The sequence below is a fragment of the Gigantopelta aegis genome, chromosome 7 (genome assembly GCF_016097555.1).
Source record: "Gigantopelta aegis isolate Gae_Host chromosome 7, Gae_host_genome, whole genome shotgun sequence".
In the NCBI taxonomy this organism is placed as follows: Eukaryota; Metazoa; Mollusca; class Gastropoda; order Neomphalida; family Peltospiridae; genus Gigantopelta; species Gigantopelta aegis.
The window spans coordinates 19,680,668-19,705,488 of NC_054705.1; the positions used below are offsets into that span (position 1 = coordinate 19,680,668).

Sequence of the window (24,821 nt, forward strand, 5' to 3'; positions counted from 1 at the left end):
CATATCAACAACAACAACAATAACAACAAGAACAATACAACAACATCATCAACAACATCATCAACAACAACAAGAACATCAACAATAACAGCAACAACAATACAACAACATCATCAGCAACGACAACAATATCAACAAGAACAATACAACAACATCAACAACATCATCAACAACAACAATACAACAACATCATCAACATAATCAACAACAACATCAACAAGAACATTACAACAACTTCATCAAAAACATCATCGACAACAACAACAATAACATCAACAACAACATCATCAACAACATCATCAATAACAACAACAATAACAAGAACATCAACAACAACAATACAACAACATCATCAACAACAACAACAACAACAATAACATCAACAAGAATAATACAACAACAACATTATCATCATCAATAACAACAACAAAAAAGAACAAGAAACAACAACACACCTCTCCCCATAATACACAAGTTTTTTATTTGTTACATTATCTTTTTTAAAAAAGCACCCAACAACACAGGTTATAAATAAATTTAAACATCCTTTTCATCTAAAACATGTTTACGGCGCGAATAGTTAACATACGCTAAAGAGCTATCAGTATCAATATTAATTATACTTCACAGAGCATTTAATTTCGGTCGTGCTTATTTTATTGGATGTTATAGCTGTGGCTACCGGGTCATCACTGTTTAGCAACCAATCACGAAAATAAGCTATTTTTTTGCAAACACTTGTAAAAATAGCGAAATATGACACTTGCAATTTTTAGACTGAAATTTTAATTGTTGATACTAATTAGCAGATTTTGATATTTGTACTTGTTGTGTTCCAGACGGATCTCAAAACGAGGTGGCTCAAAGCTCGAACGTGTTTGGCCTGAGTGACGGAATCCTTGCCGGCGTCATCGTGCTGTCGGTCGTGATCGTCATCGTCATCGTCGCCGTCGTCGTTTTCACTTATAGCATCCTACGCAGGAAGAGAAAGATGGAGAAACCCGAAAACTTTCATTAATTTCTGTGTTCACTCCAATCACTGCTTCGACCATTGACCATCATGATTAAAAACTGTTTCATTCCCCGTTGTATCATTGTATACAATAGATAAAACTAACTACGTTGATTTTTGTATTTAATTTGTATTTTATTTAAAGGTGCACTAGAAACAGTCTCTTGGTTAGAATATTCCTTTGTGTACGCCTAGTATGTTATTGATTGCCCAAAAGTCAACAAAAGCTTCCAACAGTTACTTCATGCACATTAAACTGAATGAAAGAAAGAAAGAAAGAAATGCTTTATTTAACGACGCACTCAACACATTTTATTTATGGTTATATGGCGTCAGACATATGGTTAAGGACCACACAGATTTTGAGAGGAAACCCGCTGTCGCCACTACATGGGCTACTCTTTCCGATTAGCAGCAAGGGATCTTTTATTTGCGCTTCCCACAGGCAGGATAGCACAAACCATGGCCTTTTGTTGAACCAGTTATGGACCACTGGTCGGTGCAAGTGGTTTACACCTGCCCATTGATCCTTGCGGAGCACTCACTCAGGGTTTGGAGTCGGTATCTGGATTAAAAATCCCATGCCTCGACTGGGATCCGAACCCAGTACTTACCAGCCTGTAGACCGATGGCCTACCACGACGCCACCGAGGCCGGTTTGTGTTCTTGGTTGCTCAGATGTCTTCTGAAGCTCTCGACAATTATTTAAAAGGACATTTCCGAGTTTGTTGCATTGTAAAATATTTCCGACTAATAAAATATTTCTACGATTAAACTTACATATTAAATATATTTTCTTGTTTAAAATATCAGTGTCTGTATATTCAATGTGTTTCTGGTCGTCTTAATATTTGTAAGAAGCACAAACATGGATTTTGTCTTCAAATAATTTCGTACGTACGAAAAAATCTTTTTTAGGAAATAAAATGAAATTTAACCTAGTACAAATATCAGAACGATCAGAAATACGTTTAATATACAGCCACTAATATTTTATGCAGAAAAATATATTTAATATGTAATTACAGTCGTCAAAAAGTTTTTGTTAGTCGATAACATCTTAGAAATTGCAGCAAACTCAGGAATGTCCCTTTAATGTTTACTGAACTGTATTAGGCAGATTCTGTTGAGGCTACATAATTCTAGATAAATGTAAAAAACATTCCTCGGAATATCTGGTTGAAACGTACAGTTTATTGTTTAGAATAGTCGCTTTATGTATACCTGGTGTGTTCATGGTTGTTCCACCGTCTACCGTTAAAGTTTGTTTTTGTTTAACGACACCACTAGAACAACTGATTTTTTTTATACTCGGCTATTGGATGTCAAACATTTGGTAATTCTTGACACGAAGTCTTTGAGAAAATCCGCTACATTTTTCAGTTAGTAGCAAGGGATCTTTTATTTGCACCATCCCACAGACAGGATAGCACATACCTCAGCCTTCGATACACCAGTCGTCGTGCACTGGCTGGAACGAGAAATAGCCTTATAGGCTAGTGAGCGCTTTACCCCTGGCCTACGTCCCGTCCCTTCTTTAAACAAAAAACCCCCAAAACAACAACAAACGTTAACGTTTCCTACTTTGTCTATATCTGGTTATATCGGGTTTCTTATCTATTATTTTATATATTATGTGCAATCGTTTTTTAAAATATGTTTTGGTGTCATTAAATAGACGTTTTTTTCACTGTGTATAAACTTGTTTTAGTGTACTAGAGAGTTGGCATAATATTTGCGAAAATAGGTCGCATGTTTGGAATGGGAAAAACCTAATTTTACCTTTTTGAAATTTTTTAGAACCCCGGCACCTTTACGGTCCAAATATAAATATTGTAAAGTGTTGCCTTGTTGGCGTAAACAGTGGGTTCCCCTAGAAACCTCAGTAAAATAAAAAAAAATCTGAATAAATTATCCATCAAACAGAAGCCGGTGACTGATTCATTTTGATGCCCACTTAATTACAAAAGCAAAGCATTTGTAGACACCCAGCCAGTACAGCACGACTGGTATATCAAAGGCCGTGGTATGTGCTATCCTGTCTGTGGGATGATGCATGTAAAAGATACCTTGCTACTAATGGCAAAATTACCAAATGTTTGACATCCAATAGCCGATGATTAATAAATCAATGTGCTCTAGTGGTGTTGTTAAACAAAACAAACTTTAAAGAAATCTTTCATTCTGGACAACGTACAGCGCGTTACCAATGGGCAGCGTTCCGTCCCACCCCCGCACCATCTCCCCATTATAAGGTACAAACATTTTCGTGTTTGACAAATGTGGTTGTTTTACCCTTGGCATGTGTTGTTCTAATTGTAATCAAGGGGCTGGCAAAACAAATATATATATATATATAATAATAATAAATAAAAAATATGGTTGTTTCGATACTACGTGCAGGTCATGATATAAAACTTGCCAGGGCTCTTTATGTGCGTTTTTCTCAGACAGGACAATACATACCATGACGAAAAGCATTGAGTTTCGCTGGTTTTGGTGACGGGCGTTCCGGGGGGGGGGGGGGGGGGGGCACTTGAGGTTGACAATATACAGGTTTGTGTCGTACTCCATATCAATGGATATAAAAAATTGGCTTTTGCCTCCCCCCTCCTCCCGGGCCCTTCTCACCACAGACTGTGCCCCCCCCTCCCCCACCCCCGCCACACCAAATACCGTTCCTACGGTCCTGCCATCGCACATTAGGCTAAGGTTCTACGACTGAGCTACAATCTGCCCATGTAACAGAACAAGATATTTATTATGATCTGTACCACATGTGTACAGCTATTACAAAAATATCTCCAGTTATAATGGGCGTTTAAATCACTATTTGTATGCCAAGGCGGGTACGACCACACCCGGGTGAATAGGCTTAGTCACGCTTCAAAGAGAAAATATATAACAGCAATGGTAAGACGTAGTCTACTAGGTCAGGTTTTTATCACTTCGAAATGTTCATAAAAGCGTAACGACTGGTACATAACTTTTCAGGACAAAGCTATTTAGGTATAGCACACACATATATAATAATTTTTAATTTTTTTTATTATAATATTGGAGATCAAGAAGGAAGTTACATTGGATTGTGGGTATTCATGTTATGTTCTGGTAGAGAAAAGTAACCTTAACGAAGGACGACTAAGATTAGGTGGGTATTTTGTAGGTAGCTATATTCATTTAGATTAAGTAATATATATTGATAAAAAACTAATTTAAAAACTGCACGTTATGGATATAGTAAGAGCTTGCCATTTCTTTCCGTTCCTCATCTTCCCGTTGGGTTGCTATAAGGGTAGGGGAGGGACGTAGCCCAGTGGTCTAGAATCGCATGGGCGAATCCAGGACATATTTTTAGGGCGGGGGGCAAAAAAAAACCGGCGGGGCTGGGGGGGGGGGGGGGGACATTGGCTCGTTAAAATAGCATCTTGATATATATTCAATATTTGCAGTTAATACGAATGCGTTTTTGTATATATCACAGTGTACGAACGGAAGGTTTTCTGTAGCGCTAGTTGCATTCATAAAGATTATTATGATTGGGAGGGGACGGATGTAGCCCAGTGGTTAAGCGTTCGCCTGATCTGCGTTAGGTGGCCCCCACTGGGCTATTTCTCGATCTAGTCAGTGATATATCAAAGGCCGTGGTATGTGCTATCCTGTATGTGGGATGATGCATATAAAAGATCCCTTGCTACTAATAGGAAAATGCAGCGGGTTTCCTCTCTAAAACTATATGTCAAAATTACCACAATGGTTGACATCCAACAGCCGATTATTAATTAATCAATATGCTCTAGTGGTGTCGTTAAACAAAAACACCAAAAAACTTATAAAGGGAAGATCACGATGAATCTTTTAGAAAGTAGCAGTCAGAAGCACGAGTTGGCGTTTTAAAGGGACATACCCTTGTTTTAGCCCGTGAAAATTAACACTAAGTTTAATTAATCTACAAACCTGTAACATATTTGGACAAAGTTACAATTGAATTGAAACATTAGTATGTGACTTTGAAATGATGATATACCCTCTGAAAACAGACCAAAACTCGACTCCATAACTGTTATTTATCAGACGCACGTGCGTTTTTAAAAATATAAGAAATTAATTTTGAGATATTAAAGACACCTGGATGACCAAAAGCACTTCAAATGTACGGAAATTGATAATCTAAGCCATAAAATCTAAGTAAAGTATGATTTCAGTTATCAAAAAACGGCTATAATAGTCCAAAATATGCCTTAGTGTTTACAAACTAGGGTATGTCCCTTTAATAATTTGTAATTAGTAATCATCATTATCATTAACTGCACATGTAATTGATTTCATTTAGTTTATCAAATATGGCCTTCATATATTACTTAGGAAAAGTTAAAATTAAAGTTTGCATTGTTTAACGACACCACTAGAGCACGTTAATTTACTAATTGGATGTCAAACATTTGGTAATTGGAGAGGAAACCCGCTATATTTTTCCATTATTAACTATTTTATTTTATTTTATTTTATTATTATTATTTATTTATTTATTTATTATTTTTTTAATATTTTATTTTATTTTATTTTATTTTATTTTATTTTATTTTATTATCTTTGTTTTTTGTAATCCACAGGTGCTCTTAGTCGAATAAATTAATTATATTTAAATTTTTATTTTTTAATGATTTGTCTATTTTATAGTTCAATGGCTTTTACTGTAAAATCCATTGAAGATGTAATATAAATACAAACTAGCCAAATCATTAAGTGAACATGTAATATAAATACAAACTAGCCAAATCATTAAGTGAACATGTAATATAAATACACAATAGCCAAATCATTAAGTGAACATGTAATATAAATACAAAATAGACAAATCATTAAAAAAATATATATATAAAACACGAAATAAAGCTTTACAGAGACAGACATATTCGGTCTATAAATAAAAGTAAATGAATGAAACATGGATGATCTAAACTTCTAAATTAATATATTAATAAAACAGTGTAAACAGATAAAAGATTTAAAAATACGAAAGATGTATAAATTCATTTAAGAGATACCAGATAATATGCGCCACATCCCCACCCCCACCCAACAACAACTAAAACACACACACACACACAAAACAAAAACAAACACGCCAACCCTCCCCTACAAGAACAAACAAGGAAAAAACCAAAAACAAACAACAAATAACAACAAACAATAACGCTACCTCAAACCCCCCCAACCCCCCCCCCCCAAAAAAAAAGACCCCAAAACCCTCCCAAACAAGATTGGTAACAACACTGCACTAGGGCTAAGACTAAAGCTCAGCAAGGTCGTTTAATTGAATTCCTGAATAATTTAGATAAATATAATAGAAACGATGTTTGCCATTTTAAATTGAGGACGATGGGTTTTTTTGGGGGGTTTTAAAAAAAATGTATTATAGTTTTTTTTAGAAAGGTGGAGGCATTTTAATTACCCAGATTGCAATGTTGCAACTTAACCGTCCCCATTTCCAAAATCCGTGTTTTTTATTTGTTTGCGTTTTGTTGCTAGAAAGAAGATACAGCCCTATTTAATCTGACAGCGAAATGAACAGGTTTGAAAATAAGTGATGAACATTATTTTAATGTATACATATATATTCCCTAGGAAAAGATCATTGTTCTTTCCCCACTTCTCTCTGCCAATAAAAACAACAAAGCAAAACAAAATAAACAAACAAACAAACAAATAAAAATAAATAAATAAATAAATAAATAAATAAATAAATAAATAAATAAACAAACAAACAAACAAATAAATAAATAAAACCCCACTTCAAACATACTCAATGTCATATTCAATAAGTACTCTGTATTATGAATAATTGTTAAAGTTTGTTTTTATTTAAATTCACCACTACATTACGCTGATTTATAATCATCTGCTATTGGATGTCAAACATTTGTATATTGGTAATCTCGACTCTTGAGAGGAAACCCGCTACATTAATTATGTTAGCAGAAAGGGTCGTTTACATGCAGACAGACAGGACAGCATATACGACGCTAATTTCAACTCTTAATCTCGACTCTTGAGAGGAAACCCGCTACATTAATTCTGTTAGCAGAAAGGGTCGTTTACATGCAGACAGACAGGGCAGCATATACGACGCTAATTTCAAATCTTAATCTCGACTCTTGAGAGGAAACCCGCTACATTAATTCTGTTAGCAGAAAGGGTCGTTTACATGCACTTTCCCACAGACAGGACAGCATATACGACGCTAATTTCAACTCTTAAGAGGAAACCCGCTACATTTTGTTTCATTAGCAGCAAAGGATCTTTTACATGCACTTTCCGCAGAGACAAGATAGCATATATATGTTCTACTTTATTGCCCCGTGTATAAAGAGCTGAGAGATATTTTATTTAATAAGTGCTTGGAATTATGGGATGGTTTTATAGCTGTAACAGATGCTGAAAAGATATCATACATTTTATCCAACCATACCGTATGTAGATTAAGTGCCAAAACCTGCAAATTAACATGCTTTGTACGTTAATTCAATGGGTGTTAGATATTTTGTTAATATAACCGAAAGCGTTTGAAATAAGATACTATAATTATATCTGTTACTTGATTGAATATTAACAGGGGATGATAATATTTTATTAAATGTCTTAAATGTGTTTTAGTTTTATATTATTTTAATATATAGACAGTTTATAATTGGACTGAATATAATAGCATGTTTTATTTTCGTGTTAGATGTTTTAAATATGTTTTTAATGTAATATTTGTATATTTTATATGTCGATTCTTTATAGTCTCTCGTAACTCCATATGGAGTGGCTCAGTGCTATTTTATATATTATTGTTTTATTGATGTATTTTTTTTTAAAACTGAGGTCAGACTTTAATAAACAATTTCTCTGTCTGTCTACGACGGCCTTTGATATGTCACTGGTTGGGATAATGAACAACAGATGTGAATAATAAACTGAGCGAGGTCATGTAAAACACCATCACCACCACCACCACAACAACAGAAACTTTTGAAATCTTCTTCTAAAGTCGGTGGTCCTGAATGTAACACAACCTTATATAATAACTCACTGAGGCATTCAGTGCTGTACCTCATGCTGTTGCTTCAACCCTTTTCGTGAAAATAATCGTGACTGAAAACAGAAAAGAATGGGTTTGCCTCCAACAAAGTAAGGTGTCGTTGCACAGACATAATTGTATAGCCGCCTGAGGCGGATCCTGAAATTTTTAAATGTCTCTCTTTGTGTGTGTGTGTGTGTGTGTGTGTGTGTGTGTGTGTGTGTTACCGGCCTCGGTGGTGTCGTGGTTAGGCCATCGATCTACAGGCTGGTAGGTACTGGGTTTGGATCCCAGTCGAGGCATGGGATTTTTAATCCATACATATTGAATATACAAACACTGATATTCTAAACAAGAAAATATATGTAATATGTAAGTTTAATCGTAGAAATATTTTATTGGTCGGAAACATCTTACAATGCACCAAACTCAGGAATGTCCCTTTAAGAAATAATTACACCAAAAGTGTATATGTATATGTATATGTATATGTATATGTATATGTATATGTATATGTATATGTATATATGTGTATATGTATATATATGTATATATATATATATATATATATATATATATATATATATATATATATATATATATATATATATATATATATATATATATGAAGAGTTTAGGCGCAAAACGCGATATATCCATTTTTTCATTTTCAATAAAAGTGATTTTTTTAAATTGGCGTATGTCGCGTTTTGATAAAAAAAAAACCCGGGATTTACCCAATATAATTTTATAAGGATCAATAGCGTTTTGCGGCAAATCAGCGGGCCTACGTTTAGCCCTTACTGACATACAATAATGGCTTTAACTAACAAAAGAAAGAAAATGGTTTATATCTATCTATCTATCTATCTATATATATATATTACGTATAATATGCCTGTATGTTTTACTATTGATAAAGTGATTTTTAGTCTCATAACACCTGGGGCGGGACGTAGCTCAGTGGTACAGCGCTCGCCTGATGCGCAATCGATCTAGGATCGATTCCCGTAGGTGAGCCCATTGGGCCATTTCTCGTTCCAGCCAGTGCTCCACAACAAAGACCGTGGTATATACTATCCTGTCTGTGGGATGATTACTATAAAAGATCCCTTGCTGCTAATCGAAACGTTTATCCCATGAAGTGGCGACAGCGGCTTTCCTCGCTAATATCTGTGTGGTCTTTAGCCATATGTCCGACGCCATTTAACCGTAAATAAAATGTGTTGAGTGGGTCATTAAATAAAACATTTCCTTCCTTCCTTCCTTTCTTCCTCATAACTCCATAAGGTAGTGGCGGATCCAGAAAATCCATTTGGTGTAATTATTTCTTAAAGGGACATTCCTGAGTTTGCTGCATTGTAAGATGTTTCCGACTAATAAAATAGTTCTACGATTAAACTTGCATATTAAATATATTTTCTGGTTCAGAATATCAGTGTCTGTATATTCAATGTGTTTCTGGTCGTCTTAATATTTGTAAGAAGCCCAAACTGGATTTTGTCTTCAAATAATTTTGTACGTATGAAAAAAAGAGGAAATAAAATGAAATCTAACCCAGAACAAATATTAGAACGATCAGAAACACATTTCATTTACAGCCACTAATATTTTATGCAGAAAAATATATTTGATATGTAATCACAATCGTTAACAAGTTACTGTTAGTCGATAAGATCTTAAAAACTGCAGCAAACCCAGGAATGTCTCTTTAAATCCATGTTACGATAACATTATATAAGGGGCAGATACAGAATGCTTGAATGTTAGGTGTGCAGCTTTAAAAAGGCTACAGTATTTAAAAGTGTGTCTTCCCCAGAAGATTTGGTTTTTAATATCCATAATCTCTTCCACTCTCCCTTTGAACTGTGTTGAGATATATCTGTAAACATGGGATTTGTGAATAATTTTTGTTTTAAATTTAAAAAAAACTTTTTATAATTTTTTATATAGAGAATACTACATGAGTGGCCGAATTGTTTAAAATCATAAATCTATAACGTCCTTTTTATAATATTATTATTCTTTATTCAGCATGGGATTTGTGAATAATTTGTGTTTTAAATTAAAAAAATCTTTTTACAATTTTTTATATAGAGAATACTACATGAGTGGCCGAATAGTTTAAAATCATAAATTTATAACGTCCTTTTTATAATATATTCTTTATTCAGCATGCATAGTGCTCTTTTTTAAAATCTGATTTATCTAAGTTTATACTTTGCAATTACACGGAAATACTTGCTTTATTAACGATTCTGTGAATAAAGATTCTTAAAATAAGAAACCCTCTATAATAGTTCATAATTCGTTTTGCTGTTTAAATATTTACTACATTTTATTACTAATTTCAGGAAAATGAATCACCTTTCGACAACAAAGTGCTTTCTTCTGTGTTGGTCTTTATGCCTGTTACAACTCCAGACAACTGCAGACTGTAAGTATTTGAAAACCCCCCACAGAAAAAAACACAAATTATCCCACTGCCCCCTTTCCTTTATCTCCGTTCATGCTTATATCCAATTACGGTTCAAGCACGCTGTTCTGGGCACACACCTCAGCTATCTGGGCTGTTCGTCCAGGACAGTGGGTTAGCTGTTAGTGGTTAGTGAGAGAGAAGAGGGTGTAGTGGTCTTACACCTATCCACTGAGTCGTTAAAACTCACTCTGGGTGGGAGCCGGTACCGGGCTGCGAACCCTGTACCTACCAACCTTATGTCCGATTGCTTAACCACGATACCACCGAGGGCGGTTATTCCATCTCATTTTTCCGATCTGGCAGCTCCCATAAAAAATTAAATTTAAAATTAAAATTAAATTAGAATTGAATCACTCGAGGGCAGGCGATTCTTTGTCTCATTGCACCCCAGGTGAGCAGCCCCGTCAGTGGGCCCCACTTGGTTATTTGTCGTTCCAGCCAGTGCACCACAACTGGTATATCAAAGGCTGTGGTATGCTCTCTCCATTATCCTCGCTGTGGAGAAAATCCCTTGCTACTAATGGAAACATATAGCGTGTTTCCTCACCTCTAAAACTATATAAATTCAGAATTACCAAATGTTTGACACCCAACAGCCGATTATTAATAAATCAATGGGCTCTAGTTGTGTCGTTAAACAAAAACAAACAAACAAACAAATCCTCTCCTAAGGTCCTTTATTTGCTATTAATGGAAACATGTAGCGCGTTTCCTCTCCTTTAATACAATATATAAAAATTACCAAATATTTGACACCCAATAGCCGATGTTTAATAAATCAATGGGCTCTAGTGGTGTCGTTAAACAAAAACAAACAAACGAACAAATAAATCCTCTACTAAGGTCCTGTACTAATGGAATCTAGTGGTATCGTTAAGCAAAACACACTTTACTCAGGTGAGCGTAAACATTAACAACAAAGAATTTTTCAAGCACTACAGATGTTGTATTAATTAAAAAAATAGTGTCTTTTTTCCCCTATCTCTCTTTCAGTACCATCGGTGAACTTTGGCCCGGATGTGAGTTTCTCCGAAGGTGAAGGCACGGTCTCTGTGAATTTGACAGTGGATAAATTGTTCACTGTTGAGAATCCTCTAAGCGTGACCGTGATAACAGTGCCTGGAAGTGCGACGGCCGCAGACTATAACTTTACGTCACCACTGACTGTCCAATTTCAAAATTCATTGACCGTTCAGGTCGAGTTTACAATCGTCTCTGACACAGTGAGTGGTTGTTTGTTTGTTTGTTTGTTTTGTTTTGATCCTTAAACCAGAGCCGGTTTAAGGATCCGCGGGGCCTGTAACACAAATAACAGCGGGGCCCCTTACCCAGGATATATATATTTTGCACACCCTCGTGGAGAGGGGAAAAATTACCTGGGTAAAATAAATGTACACCCTTAAGCGCGGGGTCCGTAGCACGTGCTACATGTGCTACTAGGATAAACCGGCTCTGTTAACGACACCACTAGAGAACATTTGGTAATTTTGACATACAGTCTTAGAGAGAGGAAACCCGCTACAGTTTTTCCATTAGTAGCAAGGGATCTTAAATATATGCACCATCCCACAGACAGGATATCACATACCACGGCTTTTGGTATACCAGCCGTGGTGCACTGGTTGGAATGAAAAAATAGCCCAATAGGCCCACCGACGTGGATCGATCCCAAACCGATCGCGCATCAGGCGGACGCTTTACCACTGGGCTACGTCGCCCCTTTAGTGAGTGGTGACGCGTTCTTACGCTACTTCTTAGGAAAGATGATGGTGGAAATGATTTTATAGCTGTTAATGAATAGCTATTACCCATATGGTGAAAACTATGTTGGTTCGTATCTAGAACGTCAAGTGGAGCGTAACAGGCGGAAGCAGGTAGACATGGGAGGATGGGGGATGGCTGACTGAGATCGAGTGTGCAAAGCAAAGTTTCTAGGGTGTTCGGTGGTATGCTCCCACGGAAATGCTTGAAAACTAGCTGTCCTGAAATGCAATTTCTTTCATTCTACACGTATAATGCATCTCTGCCTTAAGATGTACGGCGGAGGCAAGTAGACATCGGGAGGAGGGGGAATGGGGGCTGACTGAGATCGAGGGGGTAAAGCAAAGTGTCTAGGGGGTTCGGTGGTATGCTCCCACAGAAATGCTTGAAAACTAAATATCTTGAAATGCAATTTCCTGCATTCTAACAAGTAAAATTCATCTCTGCCTTAAGATTTACTACCAATAATATGTTTGATTCAGAATTGTTGGGCTAGAGCCAGCTACCCACCTACCCCTCCCCGCTCCACCGTGCCTGCGTGACACTTCGACGTCAAACGATGACGGCATTGATTGGTGCACTATAACCGAGATATTTGAACATTTAAAAACTTATTTCGGTACACTCAGGCCGTCAAACGACAGAATATGAGGAAACATTGTACAATGGGTATTTACAGTGATGACAACAGGAGTTCTTCATAGAACATATTCAAACATAATTAAAAATAGCTAAATATACATTTTAAAATGATATCAATTGAAATCGATTATGGACAATAAATCGAATATTTAAATCGCTACCATTTCGTATCATATTTATATGTTCCCAGAGAAAAATGAAATTATTTCACTCAGGACAAACATGATTTTTTTTTGAGAGCTCGTTTAATATCCTATAAATCACTCAGTATCAATTGCAAGATTATGTGCAGATAACCTTACTTTAAATACGAATATTTTATAGGTCACTGAAATAGATTTGACCAAATAAAGTTTTTTTGTTTAACGCACCACTAAGGCACATTGGTTTATTAATCAATGTCTATTGGATGTCAAACATTTGGTAATTTTACATACATGTGTCCTAGAGCGGAAACCCGCTGCATTTTGTTCATTAGTAGCAAAATATCTTTTATATGCACCATCCCACATACAGAATAGCACATACCACGGACATACCAGTCTTGTTGCACTGGCTAGAACGAGAAATAGCCCAACGGGCCCACCGTCCATATATATTCCATAGTGAATGGTTAAGAAATCCTAATTCTTAATTAAGATGATGACATAAATTATTTTACAAGTTTCATTGATATAGTTACTAGTGAAGGAAAAGTTCTTAACTTTTAATTAAAATGATTATCGAAATGATTTTACAACTTAATTGATATAGTGATTAGTGAAGGACAAGTTCTTAATTCTGATGATGATCGAATTGATTTTACAACGTTCATTGATATAGTGATTAGTGAAGGACAAGTTCTTAATTCTGATGATGATCGAATTGATTTTACAACGTTCATTGATATAGTGATTAGTGAAGGACAAGTTCTTAATTCTGATGATGATCGAAATGAATTTACAACTTTCATTGATATAGTGATTAGTGAAGGAAATGTTCAACATTATATAATCGCGATAACTTGAAATATGATGGTGTATTTCAATAATAAGGCTTAATGTATTGTTGTTTAAATAAACTTAAACTTATCTTCCACGGTATTTGAACAATGGAAAAGCAGTCTATCGTGTCGTTGAGTATGAATGTATCTACCAGTTTTACTGTAAACTGGTCAAAAGTTACTGCTAATGATATAAATACGTATAGAGCTGAGTCAGATATTTCCTTGTCTCAAATCGTTTTTCCTAATGATGCAATTTCTTGTAAAACTCCAAACTGCAATATATCTGGTCATCTACATGGTATTGATAGTTTATATAATGAAATTGTTAATGCATTAAAATTGGTATCTCAACATTTGATTAAAGGTAATAGTGACAATCACAAAAATGTGCCTGGGTGGAATAACTACGTAAAAGATCTACATCTCATTGCTCGAGAGACCTACTTGTTATGGCGAGACAATGGTAAACCTAGAACAGGACTTATATGTGAAAATATGAACAAAACACGTAGGCAGTTTAAATACGCTCTTAGAATGTGTCAAAATGAGAACGATAGAATGAAGGCAGATGCTATAGCACAAAATTTGACTGACATGAACTTTCGTGAATTTTGGAAAAATATTTCTAAAGAAAATAATAAACGAACTCTATTGGCAACAACTGTGGATGGTGTGACAGGGGAAGAGAATATTGCAGGTTTGTTTAAAGAACATTATAAAGAACTTCTAAATTCTGTGACAGGTCAGCATCATCGAGCATATGTTGAAGAGTATATTGCTAATGATTCAAGTTATGTTGCTGAAATGAACGTAAATCCCAATGAGGTAATGGAGTTTGTTTTTAAACTTAGCAGTGGGAAATCAGCAGGGAATGACGGTCTCTCAGCGGAACACCTCCAATATGCGCCCAAGAGATTATTCGTTCTATTATCAGTTTGTTTCAGTGCCATGCTTGTACACGGGCATGTATCTAGTAGTATGACAGATGTTATTCTTGTTCCTATTGTGAAAAACAAAACCGGAGACATAACAGATAAAGGCAATTACCGTCCAATTGCATTAGCAACTGTGATATCAAAAGTTATGGAACATGTACTGTTATCACGAATAGACCTGAGTACATCAGATTATCAGTTTGGTTTTAAAAGTGGGACATCCACCGATATGTGTTTATTTGCTTTTAAGGAAGTTATTAACTTTTACATTTCACAAGGTAGTCCTGTGTATGTTTGCTTTTTGGATGCAAAAAAAGCCTTTGACCGAGTAAATCACTGGACATTATATATGACACTTTTGAAAAAAGGCGTGCCTACTTTTGTAGTTCGCTTTCTCAAAGCATGGTATTTAACCCAATTGTTTAGTGTAAAATGGGGTGCATATATTTCCTATAATTTTAATGTAACAAATGGCGTCCGTCAAGGTGGGGTAATGTCACCCTTATTATTTAATATATATATTGATGACCTTAACCTACAGTTGTCAAAATGTGCAGTTGGGTGTAATGTTGGTGGGGTGTTTCTAAATAACTTCAGTTTTGCTGATGATATGTCACTCCTTTGCCCATCTATTTCTGCATTAAGAAAAATGTTAACGATTTGCGAGAAATTTGCAGAAGATTATGATATTATATATAATACAATGAAAACTGTTTGTATGTGTATTGAGCCAGAAACTCTGAAGTTGATCAATGTGCCTTCGATATATTTGTGTGGTGATGTACTGAAATTTGTTGACAACTATAAATATCTAGGTCATATCATATGCAAAAACATGAAAGACGATAAAGACATTAAACGACAGTATAGAGCCCTTTGTGTACGTGCAAACATGTTGTTGCGGCGATTTGCAAAATGTTCAGAATCTGTTAAAACACAATTATTTGTGAGTTATTGTAGTAATTTGTACGCGGGTGCATTATGGGTGAAATTTAAGCAGGATACCATGAAAGATCTTAACATATGTTATAATAATGCATACCGATGGATGATCGGACAACGACGACCATACAGTGCCAGCAAGATGTTTGTCAGTCATCGAGTAAAAAGCTTTGGCGCTTTACTTCGCTCAACAGCATATTCGCTGAAGAGCAGAATCGAAACAACTTCAAACGACCTACTTGCCCACCTGCGGTGTACAACTGTGTACGTCAAATCTGTATGTGTAAATCGCTGGCACAAGCTGCTGTATATTATGTAATCAGTTTTGTATGTGATGTTTATATATGTTCTATGGATCTCTGATCTGAAATAAAAATCTATTATTATTATTATTATTATTTGCTAACAGACGAGATGGCAATCTAAATTTTGAAATATATTTTCTATAAAGTATTGTAAGTGGTTTCTGTAAATAAAATTGCAGATTAAATATATATTTAAAATAGTTATACATAGTGCATTTTTGTGACATAATAATTTCATTACTAATATACTGCATAGCTTGGTCTAAAATTCTTTGATAGTCGAACTGATTTCACAACTGTCAGTGACAGTGAATGGTGAAAAGTTCTTAAGTCTTAATTAAGAATAGACGATGGTCGAAGTTATTGTTTTAATTGGCAATATATTTCTGATAGCTTTTTAAAATAAATTTAAAGTCTCTCATAACTCCATAGGAGTGGCTTGTGTACTTTTATTGCTATATTATTGTATCATCCTGTTCAACTGTTGTTTTTATTTTAATCTGTACACAAGGTGAAACGTAAATAAACGATTTATGTCTGTCTGTCTCCCTGCCTATCTGTCTGTTTGACAAAGTAATTAAACTAGTATAATGTGGCATGAGATTTAGGATTTATGTGAATTTTAGACTTCAATTTTCAAAGTTGACATTTTTAAACAATAAACAACCTTTAACCTGTATTTCAATAATAAGGCTTAAAGGGACATTCCTGAGTTTGCTGCATTGTAAAACATATATTTTAAGAAATAAAATGTAATTTAATCTAGTACAAATAGTAGAACGATCAGAAACACATTTAATATACAGCCACTAATATTTTATGCAGAAAAATATATTTGATATGTAATTACAATCGTTACAAAGTCTCTGTTAGTCGATAGCATCTTAAAAATTGTAGCAAACTCAGGAATGTCCATTTAAATATATGTAAAATAATTATACATAGCGCATTTTGGCGACATAATAATTTCACTACTAATATATTGCATAGCTTGTCTAAAATTCCTTGATAGTCAAACTGATTTCACAACTGTCAGTGACTGTGAATGGTCAACAGTTCTTAAGTCTTAATTAAGAATAGATGATGGTCAAAATTATTTGTTAAAGTGTCAATATATTTCTGATAGTCTTTTAATAGTTTTAAAGTCTCTCATAACTCCATAGGAGTGGCTTGTGTACTTTTACTACTGTATTACTGTATTATTACTGTTGAATTCTTGTATTTATTTTAATCTGTACATAAGGTGAGACGTAAATAAATAATTGATCTGTCTGTCTGTCTGACAAAGTAATTAAACCATCATAATGTAGCATCAGATTTAGGATTTATACGATTTGGCAACATGATTGGGACGGTGCGATTGTGAACAAACTTCATTCTATCAAGCCAGTCTTGGGAGAGTGGCAGTCCTCATATAAACAGTGCAGGAAGGATGAAATGGTCTTGTGTCATGCTCGCATCGGTCATACGTATTTGACCCATTCATTTATCTTAAAGCAAGATCCTCCACCTCAGTTTGAGCACTGTCAGTGTACTCTGACGGTGCGCCACATTTTGGTGGAGTGTAAGTTTGTAAAAGAAATTCGGAAAGATATATTTGGCCAAAGTAATGTGATGGAATCATTTCGATTCAATCCAGAATTTGTTTTACAATTTTTACGTGATATTGACTTTTACTCTAAATTTTAATTGTATTTGTCTGTGATATTTATATTTTTGCACCGTTCTTTACACTGTGTTTTAATTTAACTGTTGAATTTTTATATTGATTTTGATCATCACTTTAGATTTGCGTTTACCATAGTTTGACACACAATAGCCGATGTATTTTTCGTGCTGGGGGTGGGTTTCGAATACGAACCAAGTGGACCTTTTTCTATTTTGTTTTTGCATTACCAGAAACACCGTATGCATAAACTTGTATGTTTTAGTTCTGAAAGCGGACCATTTGCTTCAGCGGGGGAGGGGGGGGGGGGGGGGGGGGGGGGGGGGCTAGAATAGAATAGTGAATAGAATATATGTTTAACGACATCCCAGCACGAAAAATACATCGGCTATTGGGTGCCAAACTATGGTAAAGGCAAAACATTAAAGGGACATTCCTGAGTTTGCTGCATTGTAAAATGTTTCCGAAAAATAAAATATTTCTACGATTAAACGTACATATTAAATATATTTTCTTGTTTAGAATATCAGTGTCTGTATATTCAATGTATTTCTAATCGTCTTAATATTTGTAAGAAGTCCAAACTGGATTTTTTCTTCAAATAATTTCGTACGTACGAAAAAATATATTTAAGGAAATAAAATGATATTTAACCTAGTGCAAATAGTAGAACGATCAGAAACACGTTTAATATACAGCCACTAATATTTTATGCAGACAAATATATGTAATTACAATCGTTAAAAAGCCTCAGGTAGTCGATAACATCTTAAAAATTCCAGCAAACTCAGGAATGTCCCTTTAAATATGAGACTATAACATCCGACAACAAATAAGTGGCATGCCACCTTTAATTTGTTTTTACAATTACAGTTAAAAGAGCCGAGAGAAAGTTTCCTGTTGGGGCTGCTTGGAGACCGTACCGTATTCAAATCCACGAAGGGCACAATTACTATCACGATAATAGACGATGACAGTGAGTAAAACCTGCACTGTTGCTCACTTTACTCTCATCTCACTTCCATTCCTTTTTTTTTCTTTTTTTTTTTACCGGCCTCGGTGGCGTCGTAGTAGGCCATCGGTCTACAGGCTGGTAGGTACTGGGTTCGGATCCCAGTCGAGGCATGGGATTTTTAATCCAGATACCGACTCCAAACCCTGAGTGAGTGCTCTGCAAGGCTCAGTGGGTAGGTGTAAACCACTTGCACCGACCAGTGATCCATAACTGGTTCAACAAAGGCCATGGTTTGTGCTATCCTGCCTGTGGGAAGCGCAAATAAAAGATCCCTTGCTGCTAATCGGAAGAGTAGCCCATATAGTGGCGACAGCGGGTTTCCTCTCAAAATCTGTGTGGTCCTTAACCATATGTCTGACGCCATATAACCGTAAATAAAATGTGTTGAGTGCGTCGTTAAATAAAACATTTCTTTCTTTCTTTCCACTCTTTTTTTTATTTTGACTTATATTTCTGCTCACGGTTGCACTACACCAACTAAAATCTCAGAAGCGATAAAGTTAATGTACATGCAGGAGATTAGTTACCTGCTTTTCGTACTTTCATATACATATACAGTCATACCTGTTCTAGCGGCCACCTGTATTCAGCGGTTACCTGTCTTAAGCGGCCACGTTTTCCCCTTCCAAACAATTTATAACGTAAATGCACCTGTAATAAGCGGTCGCCTGTCTAACGCGGCCAGCGGTCACCCAAATCGGATCCCAAATCGCTAAAATACCTGTATTAAGCGGCCACAGTATCTACTGGGTATCAACTAAGACAGTATGACAATGGAAAGCATCTAACTGCATCTGGGCAGGCTACGCTTGGCATATGTAGATTCACTTACTATGAAAATACACCGCATTAAGTAGAAATTTAATAATTAAATGGAAAGAAAAAAAAACTTGTTGAGAACGGTTAATTTAATACATTCCAGTTGCAGATTTTCCTGAAGGAGGTGACATGTCTAAAGTTGATTTATAGTTAACTGTGAAGCACACATCCGTTAATTAGCAGTAAAGACGCTAAAACAAGAAACAACAACATATGTTTTAAAAACTATATGTCGCAACCTGTAATCAGCGGCCACCTGTCTTAAGTGGCCACTTTTTTATCTACTCCCTTGTATGACCGCTTAAGACAGGTTGGACCGTATCTTACATTCCCAGTGCAATCAAGGTATGTTATATTATTCAGATCACATACTTTAAGAATTTGATAACTTTGAAAATTAGATGTAAATTAATCGTGTTCACGGCACTAGGTTTATTGACATTTAAGCAAACGTACTTGGGTGACACTTCATAATTGACGTATGCATTCATGTCATCAAATAAAAACATTTCAATGGCAATTTGACACTGAAAGCTGTCCAACGTTCAGAAAACAACAAACGTTAAGCACTAGTTTATTTTAACTATGGACATCCAAAAAATTGTGTCATTCGAGTTTGACATCATTTCCATTCAAAAAGACACCGCGCCACATATTCGTACGTCATTTGAATATCTAGTAATGGGGGACTGGAATTAAAGTTGCGTGTACAGTTTACAAAAAATATTCTGGTAATAGAAATGACGTCAAACTCAAATGACGTGATTTTGGATGTCCTTACATCAAAATAAACTTGTGAATAACGTTTTTGGTTTTCTGAACGCTGAGCAGCTTTCAGTGTAAAATTGCTATTTGTTTTTATTTGATAAGTATGAATGCATACGTCAATTATGGAGTGTCACCCTAGTACCTTTGCTTAAATACCAAGAAACCTAATGCCGTGACCTCGATTAATTTACACCTAATTTGCAAAGTTATCAAATTCATAAAGTATGTGATCTGAAAAATATCGCATACTTTGATGTCACTGAAAATGTAATATGGCGATATAGGCGGTATTAACTGCGCTGGCCGGATGTTATTTGCTACAATGCTACCTAATACTTAAATAGCCAGTTAAGATTCAAGCACGCTGTTCTGGAGTTACACCTCAGCTTACCGGAATTTCTGTAAATGTTTATTTTTCAGTGGTTAGTGAGAGAGAAGTCGGTTTCTTACACACCCGTTGGTGAGAACATCATGCGTTATTTTTTATAACACAAAGTTGTTTACACACGTACGCGTGTTAACACTTTCAAAACATACGACTGGCTGTTCTTAGGTGATGACCAGATCACCAACGCCATACGTCCAATAAAAAACCCAGAGCGATGGAAATCAATTACACCGTGACGTATTGATAACTTGACAATCATGTGTCTGTGACGCGTAAGTCAGCTACAAGTGCAAAGGATGTAGACAATGTTTACTGGAAAAAGATGTTACAATTTGCTTAAAACCTGTTTTTAGAGGATATGTAAGAAATAGAACAATACATTCGTGTTCATTAAAGGGACATTCCCGAGTTTGCTACATTGTAAGCTGTTTCCGACTAATAAAATATTTCTACGATTAAACTTACATATTAAATATATTTTCTTGTTTAGAATATCAATGTCTGTATATTTAATGTGTTTCGGATCGTCTTAATATGTGTAAGAAGCCCAAACTGGATTTTGTCTTCAAATAATTTCGTACGTACGAAAAAAATTATTTTAGGAAATATACTGAACAAAATAAGAAACTTCCGCTAACTTTGCTTGAACATAACTTGATGAAAACAAACCGGGGGAATAATTGTTATATATGCGTTTAAAGAGTGTTCCATGGTGCATCGTTTGGTGCAAAAATCATGGCCATAGGTTAACAGAAAGTGTGGTAGGGGTTAAAAATAAAAACACCCACTTAATAACGGGTATGACCACCTCTTGAATTGACCACTGCAGTGCATCGCAGGCGCATAAAATTGACTAAAGTGTTGATTTCTGCCTGTGGAATATTGTTCCATTCCTGAATGAGCGCTTGACGAAGTTCGTTGACGTTAGCGGGTGGGTTGGGACGACGCCTCAATCATCTGTCCAGACTATCCCAGACATGCTCGATGGGGTTGAGATCAGGACTTTTAGCGGGCCAGTCATCAATGCAATCAATGTTATTTGTCCTAAGAAAATGTAGTGTCTCTAGCTGTATGAGAGGTGGCATTATCATGCTGAAAAATCGAGATGTTGGCGTTGTTATGGAACAGAGGAATGACGTGATGAGCGAGAATGTCATCGCGGTAACGTTGAGCATTTAAATTGCCATCAATGACGACTAGTGGTGAACGATAACCATGGGCAATGGAAAATCTGGATTCATCCGAAAAAAAAACGGTATTCCAGCGTCGCCGTATCCAACGAGTGTGTACACGTGCCCAATTAAGACGATTTAGACGATGACGTTGCGTTAAAACGCATCCGACGTAAGGACGTCGTGCATGTAAACCGTTCTCCCGCAGACGATTATGAACAGTTTGCCCACTGATTCGGTTATTATGAAGCCCAGGTGTGTTAGCAGCAGTAGCAGTGGCAGTTTGGAATCGATTGCGCAAATGCGTGTTCATGATATAGCGGACTTGACCACGCGTTGTAACACGCGGACGTCCACGACGTGGCAAGTCGTTGGTGCTTCCTGTCGTTCGAAATCTTACGCGAAGATTTCGTATCGCTCGACTAGAACTCCCAACACGCCTTGCAACGTCTTCTGTCGACATGCCAGCATCAAGCATGCCAATCGCCCGTTCGCGTAAATTATTGGGTATTCTTGGCATACTAAAAATGCTACAATGTAAAAAACGTTAATTTGTTTTACAAATTTTAAAGCGTTTTCGTTCACTTGACAACAATGTCAGTAAGACAAGTAAAACCAATTGACCGAATACTACACGGGACATGTCGAACCATGCATGCACGTGCAAATTGAATTTCACGTTGTCGACGATTAACAGTGCAAAAATAATCGATAAAATTCATGAATCCTGATAATACAGCTCAAGGCTAATACTACCTATATAATTTCATTACACAATGAATTCTTTAACACAACAAATACTATATGTACAAATCGGAAGTTTCTTTTTTTGTTCAGTATATAATGAAATGTAACCTAGTACAAATATTAAAACGATCAGAAACATGTTTAATATACAGCCACTAATATATTATGCAGAAAAATGTATTTGATATGTAATTACAATCGTTAAAAAGTCTCTGTTAGTCGATAACATCTTAAATACTGCAGCAAACTCAGGAATGTCCCGTTAAACACCACTTATCTCACAACTCTGTTGTATCTCTACTTTACGTTTGTTTTAGGTTCGGGTACTTTTGACTGTCGTCGGCGGGGACAAAATCTTTGTCAGAACAACGCCAGCTGCGACTCACAGGGTGTCTGCCAGTGTCCGGCGAAATATGAAGGATACAAGTGCGATATCGACAAATGTAAGTGTGATATTGAACCAGATAAGTGCGATATTGAACTTGGTAAGTACGATGTTGAACTCGATGAGTGTGATGTTGAACTAGGTAAGTGTGATATTGAACTAGGTAAGTGCGATGTTGAACTAGGTAAGTGCGATGTTGAACTAGGTAAGTGTGATGTTGATCTAGGTAAGTGTGATATTGAACTAGGTAAGCGCGATATTGATCTAGGTAAGTGCGATGTTGAACTATGTAAGTGCGATATTGAACTAGGTAAGTGCGATATTGAACTAGGTAAGTGCGATCTTGAACTAGGTAAGTGCGATCTTGAACTATGTAAGTGCGATGTTGAACTATGTAAGTGCGATGTTGAACTAGGTAAGTGCGATGTTGAACTAGGTAAGTGTGATGTTGAACTAGGTAAGCGCGATATTTATCTAGGTAAGTGTGATATAGAACTAGAGAAGTGCGATATTGAACTAGGTAAGTGCGATGTTGAACTAGGTAAGTGCGATGTTGAACTATGTAAGTGTGATATAGAACTAGGTAAGTGCGATATTGAACTACGTAAGTGTGATATTGAACTAGGTAAGTGTGATATTGAACTATGTAAGTGTGATATTGAACTTGGTAAGTGAGATATTGAACTTGGTAATTGCGATATTGAACTTGGTAAGTGTAGTATTGAACTTGGTAAGTGCGATATTGAACTAGATAAGTCTGGTGTTGAACTAGGGAAGTGTGATATTGAATTAGGTAAGTGTGATGTTGAACTAGGTAAGTGTGATGTTGAACTAGGTAAGTGTGATGTTGAACTAGATAAGTGTGATATTGAACGAGGTAAGTGCGATGTTGAACTAGATGAGTGTGATGTTGAACTAGGTAAGTGGGATTTTGAACTAGGTAAGTGCAATGTTGAATTAGTAAGTGTGCTGATGAACTAGGTAAGTGTGATGTTGAACTAGGTGAGTGTGATGTTGAACTAGGTAAGTGGGATTTTGAACTAGGTAAGAGCGATGTTGATTTAGGTAAATGCGATGTTTAACTAGGCAAGTGGGATGTTGAACTAAGTAAGTGGAATGTTTAACTAGGTAAGTGTGGTGTTGAACTAGGAAAGTGCGACGTTTAACTAGGTAAGTGTGATGTTGAACTAGGTAAGTGCGATGTTGCACTAAGTAAGTGTGATGTTGAACTAGGTAAGTGCGATGTTGAACTAAGTAAGTGTGATATTGAACTAGGTAAGTGCGATGTTGAACTAAGTAAGTGTGATATTGAACTAGGTAAGTGCGATGTTGAAGTAAGTAAGCGTGATATTGAACTAGGTAAGTGCGATGTTGAACAAAGTACGTGTGATGTTGAACTAGGTAAGTGCAATGTTGAACTAAGTAAGTGTGATGTTGAACTAGGTAAGTGCGATGTTGAACTAGGTAAGTGCGATGTTTAACAAGGTTAGTATGGTGTTGAACTAGGTAGTGCGATGTTGAATTAGGCAAGTGTGGTGTTGAACTAGAGAAGTGTGGTTTTGAACTAGGTAAGTGTGATACTGAACTAGGTAAGTGTGATATTGAACTAGGTTAGTGCGATATTGAACTAGTTTAGTGCGATATTGAACTAGGTTAGTGCGGTGTTGAAGTAGGTACGTGTGATGTTGAACTAGGTAAGTGCGATGTTGAACTAGGTAAGTGTGATACTGAACT

General features: G+C 36.0%; 2 protein-coding genes across 2 annotated transcripts in view; both read left to right on the forward strand.

The window, feature by feature from the left end:
- LOC121377953 overlaps positions 1 to 1,241 on the forward strand; it is a 20,877-nt gene extending 19,636 nt beyond the window's left edge. The window contains exon 11 of the mRNA XM_041506046.1: positions 840 to 1,241. Within this exon, the coding sequence (XP_041361980.1) occupies positions 840 to 1,018 (179 nt within the window). The 3' untranslated portion in view covers positions 1,019 to 1,241. The remainder of the gene's footprint in view (positions 1 to 839) is intronic.
- A 2,795-nt stretch (positions 1,242 to 4,036) lies between these two features.
- LOC121376918 overlaps positions 4,037 to 24,821 on the forward strand; it is a 51,070-nt gene continuing 30,285 nt past the window's right edge. The window contains exons 1-5 of the mRNA XM_041504722.1: positions 4,037 to 4,163; positions 10,433 to 10,515; positions 11,551 to 11,780; positions 18,667 to 18,769; positions 23,020 to 23,145. Coding sequence (XP_041360656.1) covers positions 10,437 to 10,515; positions 11,551 to 11,780; positions 18,667 to 18,769; positions 23,020 to 23,145 — 538 coding nt within the window. The 5' untranslated portion in view covers positions 4,037 to 4,163; positions 10,433 to 10,436. The remainder of the gene's footprint in view (positions 4,164 to 10,432; positions 10,516 to 11,550; positions 11,781 to 18,666; positions 18,770 to 23,019; positions 23,146 to 24,821) is intronic.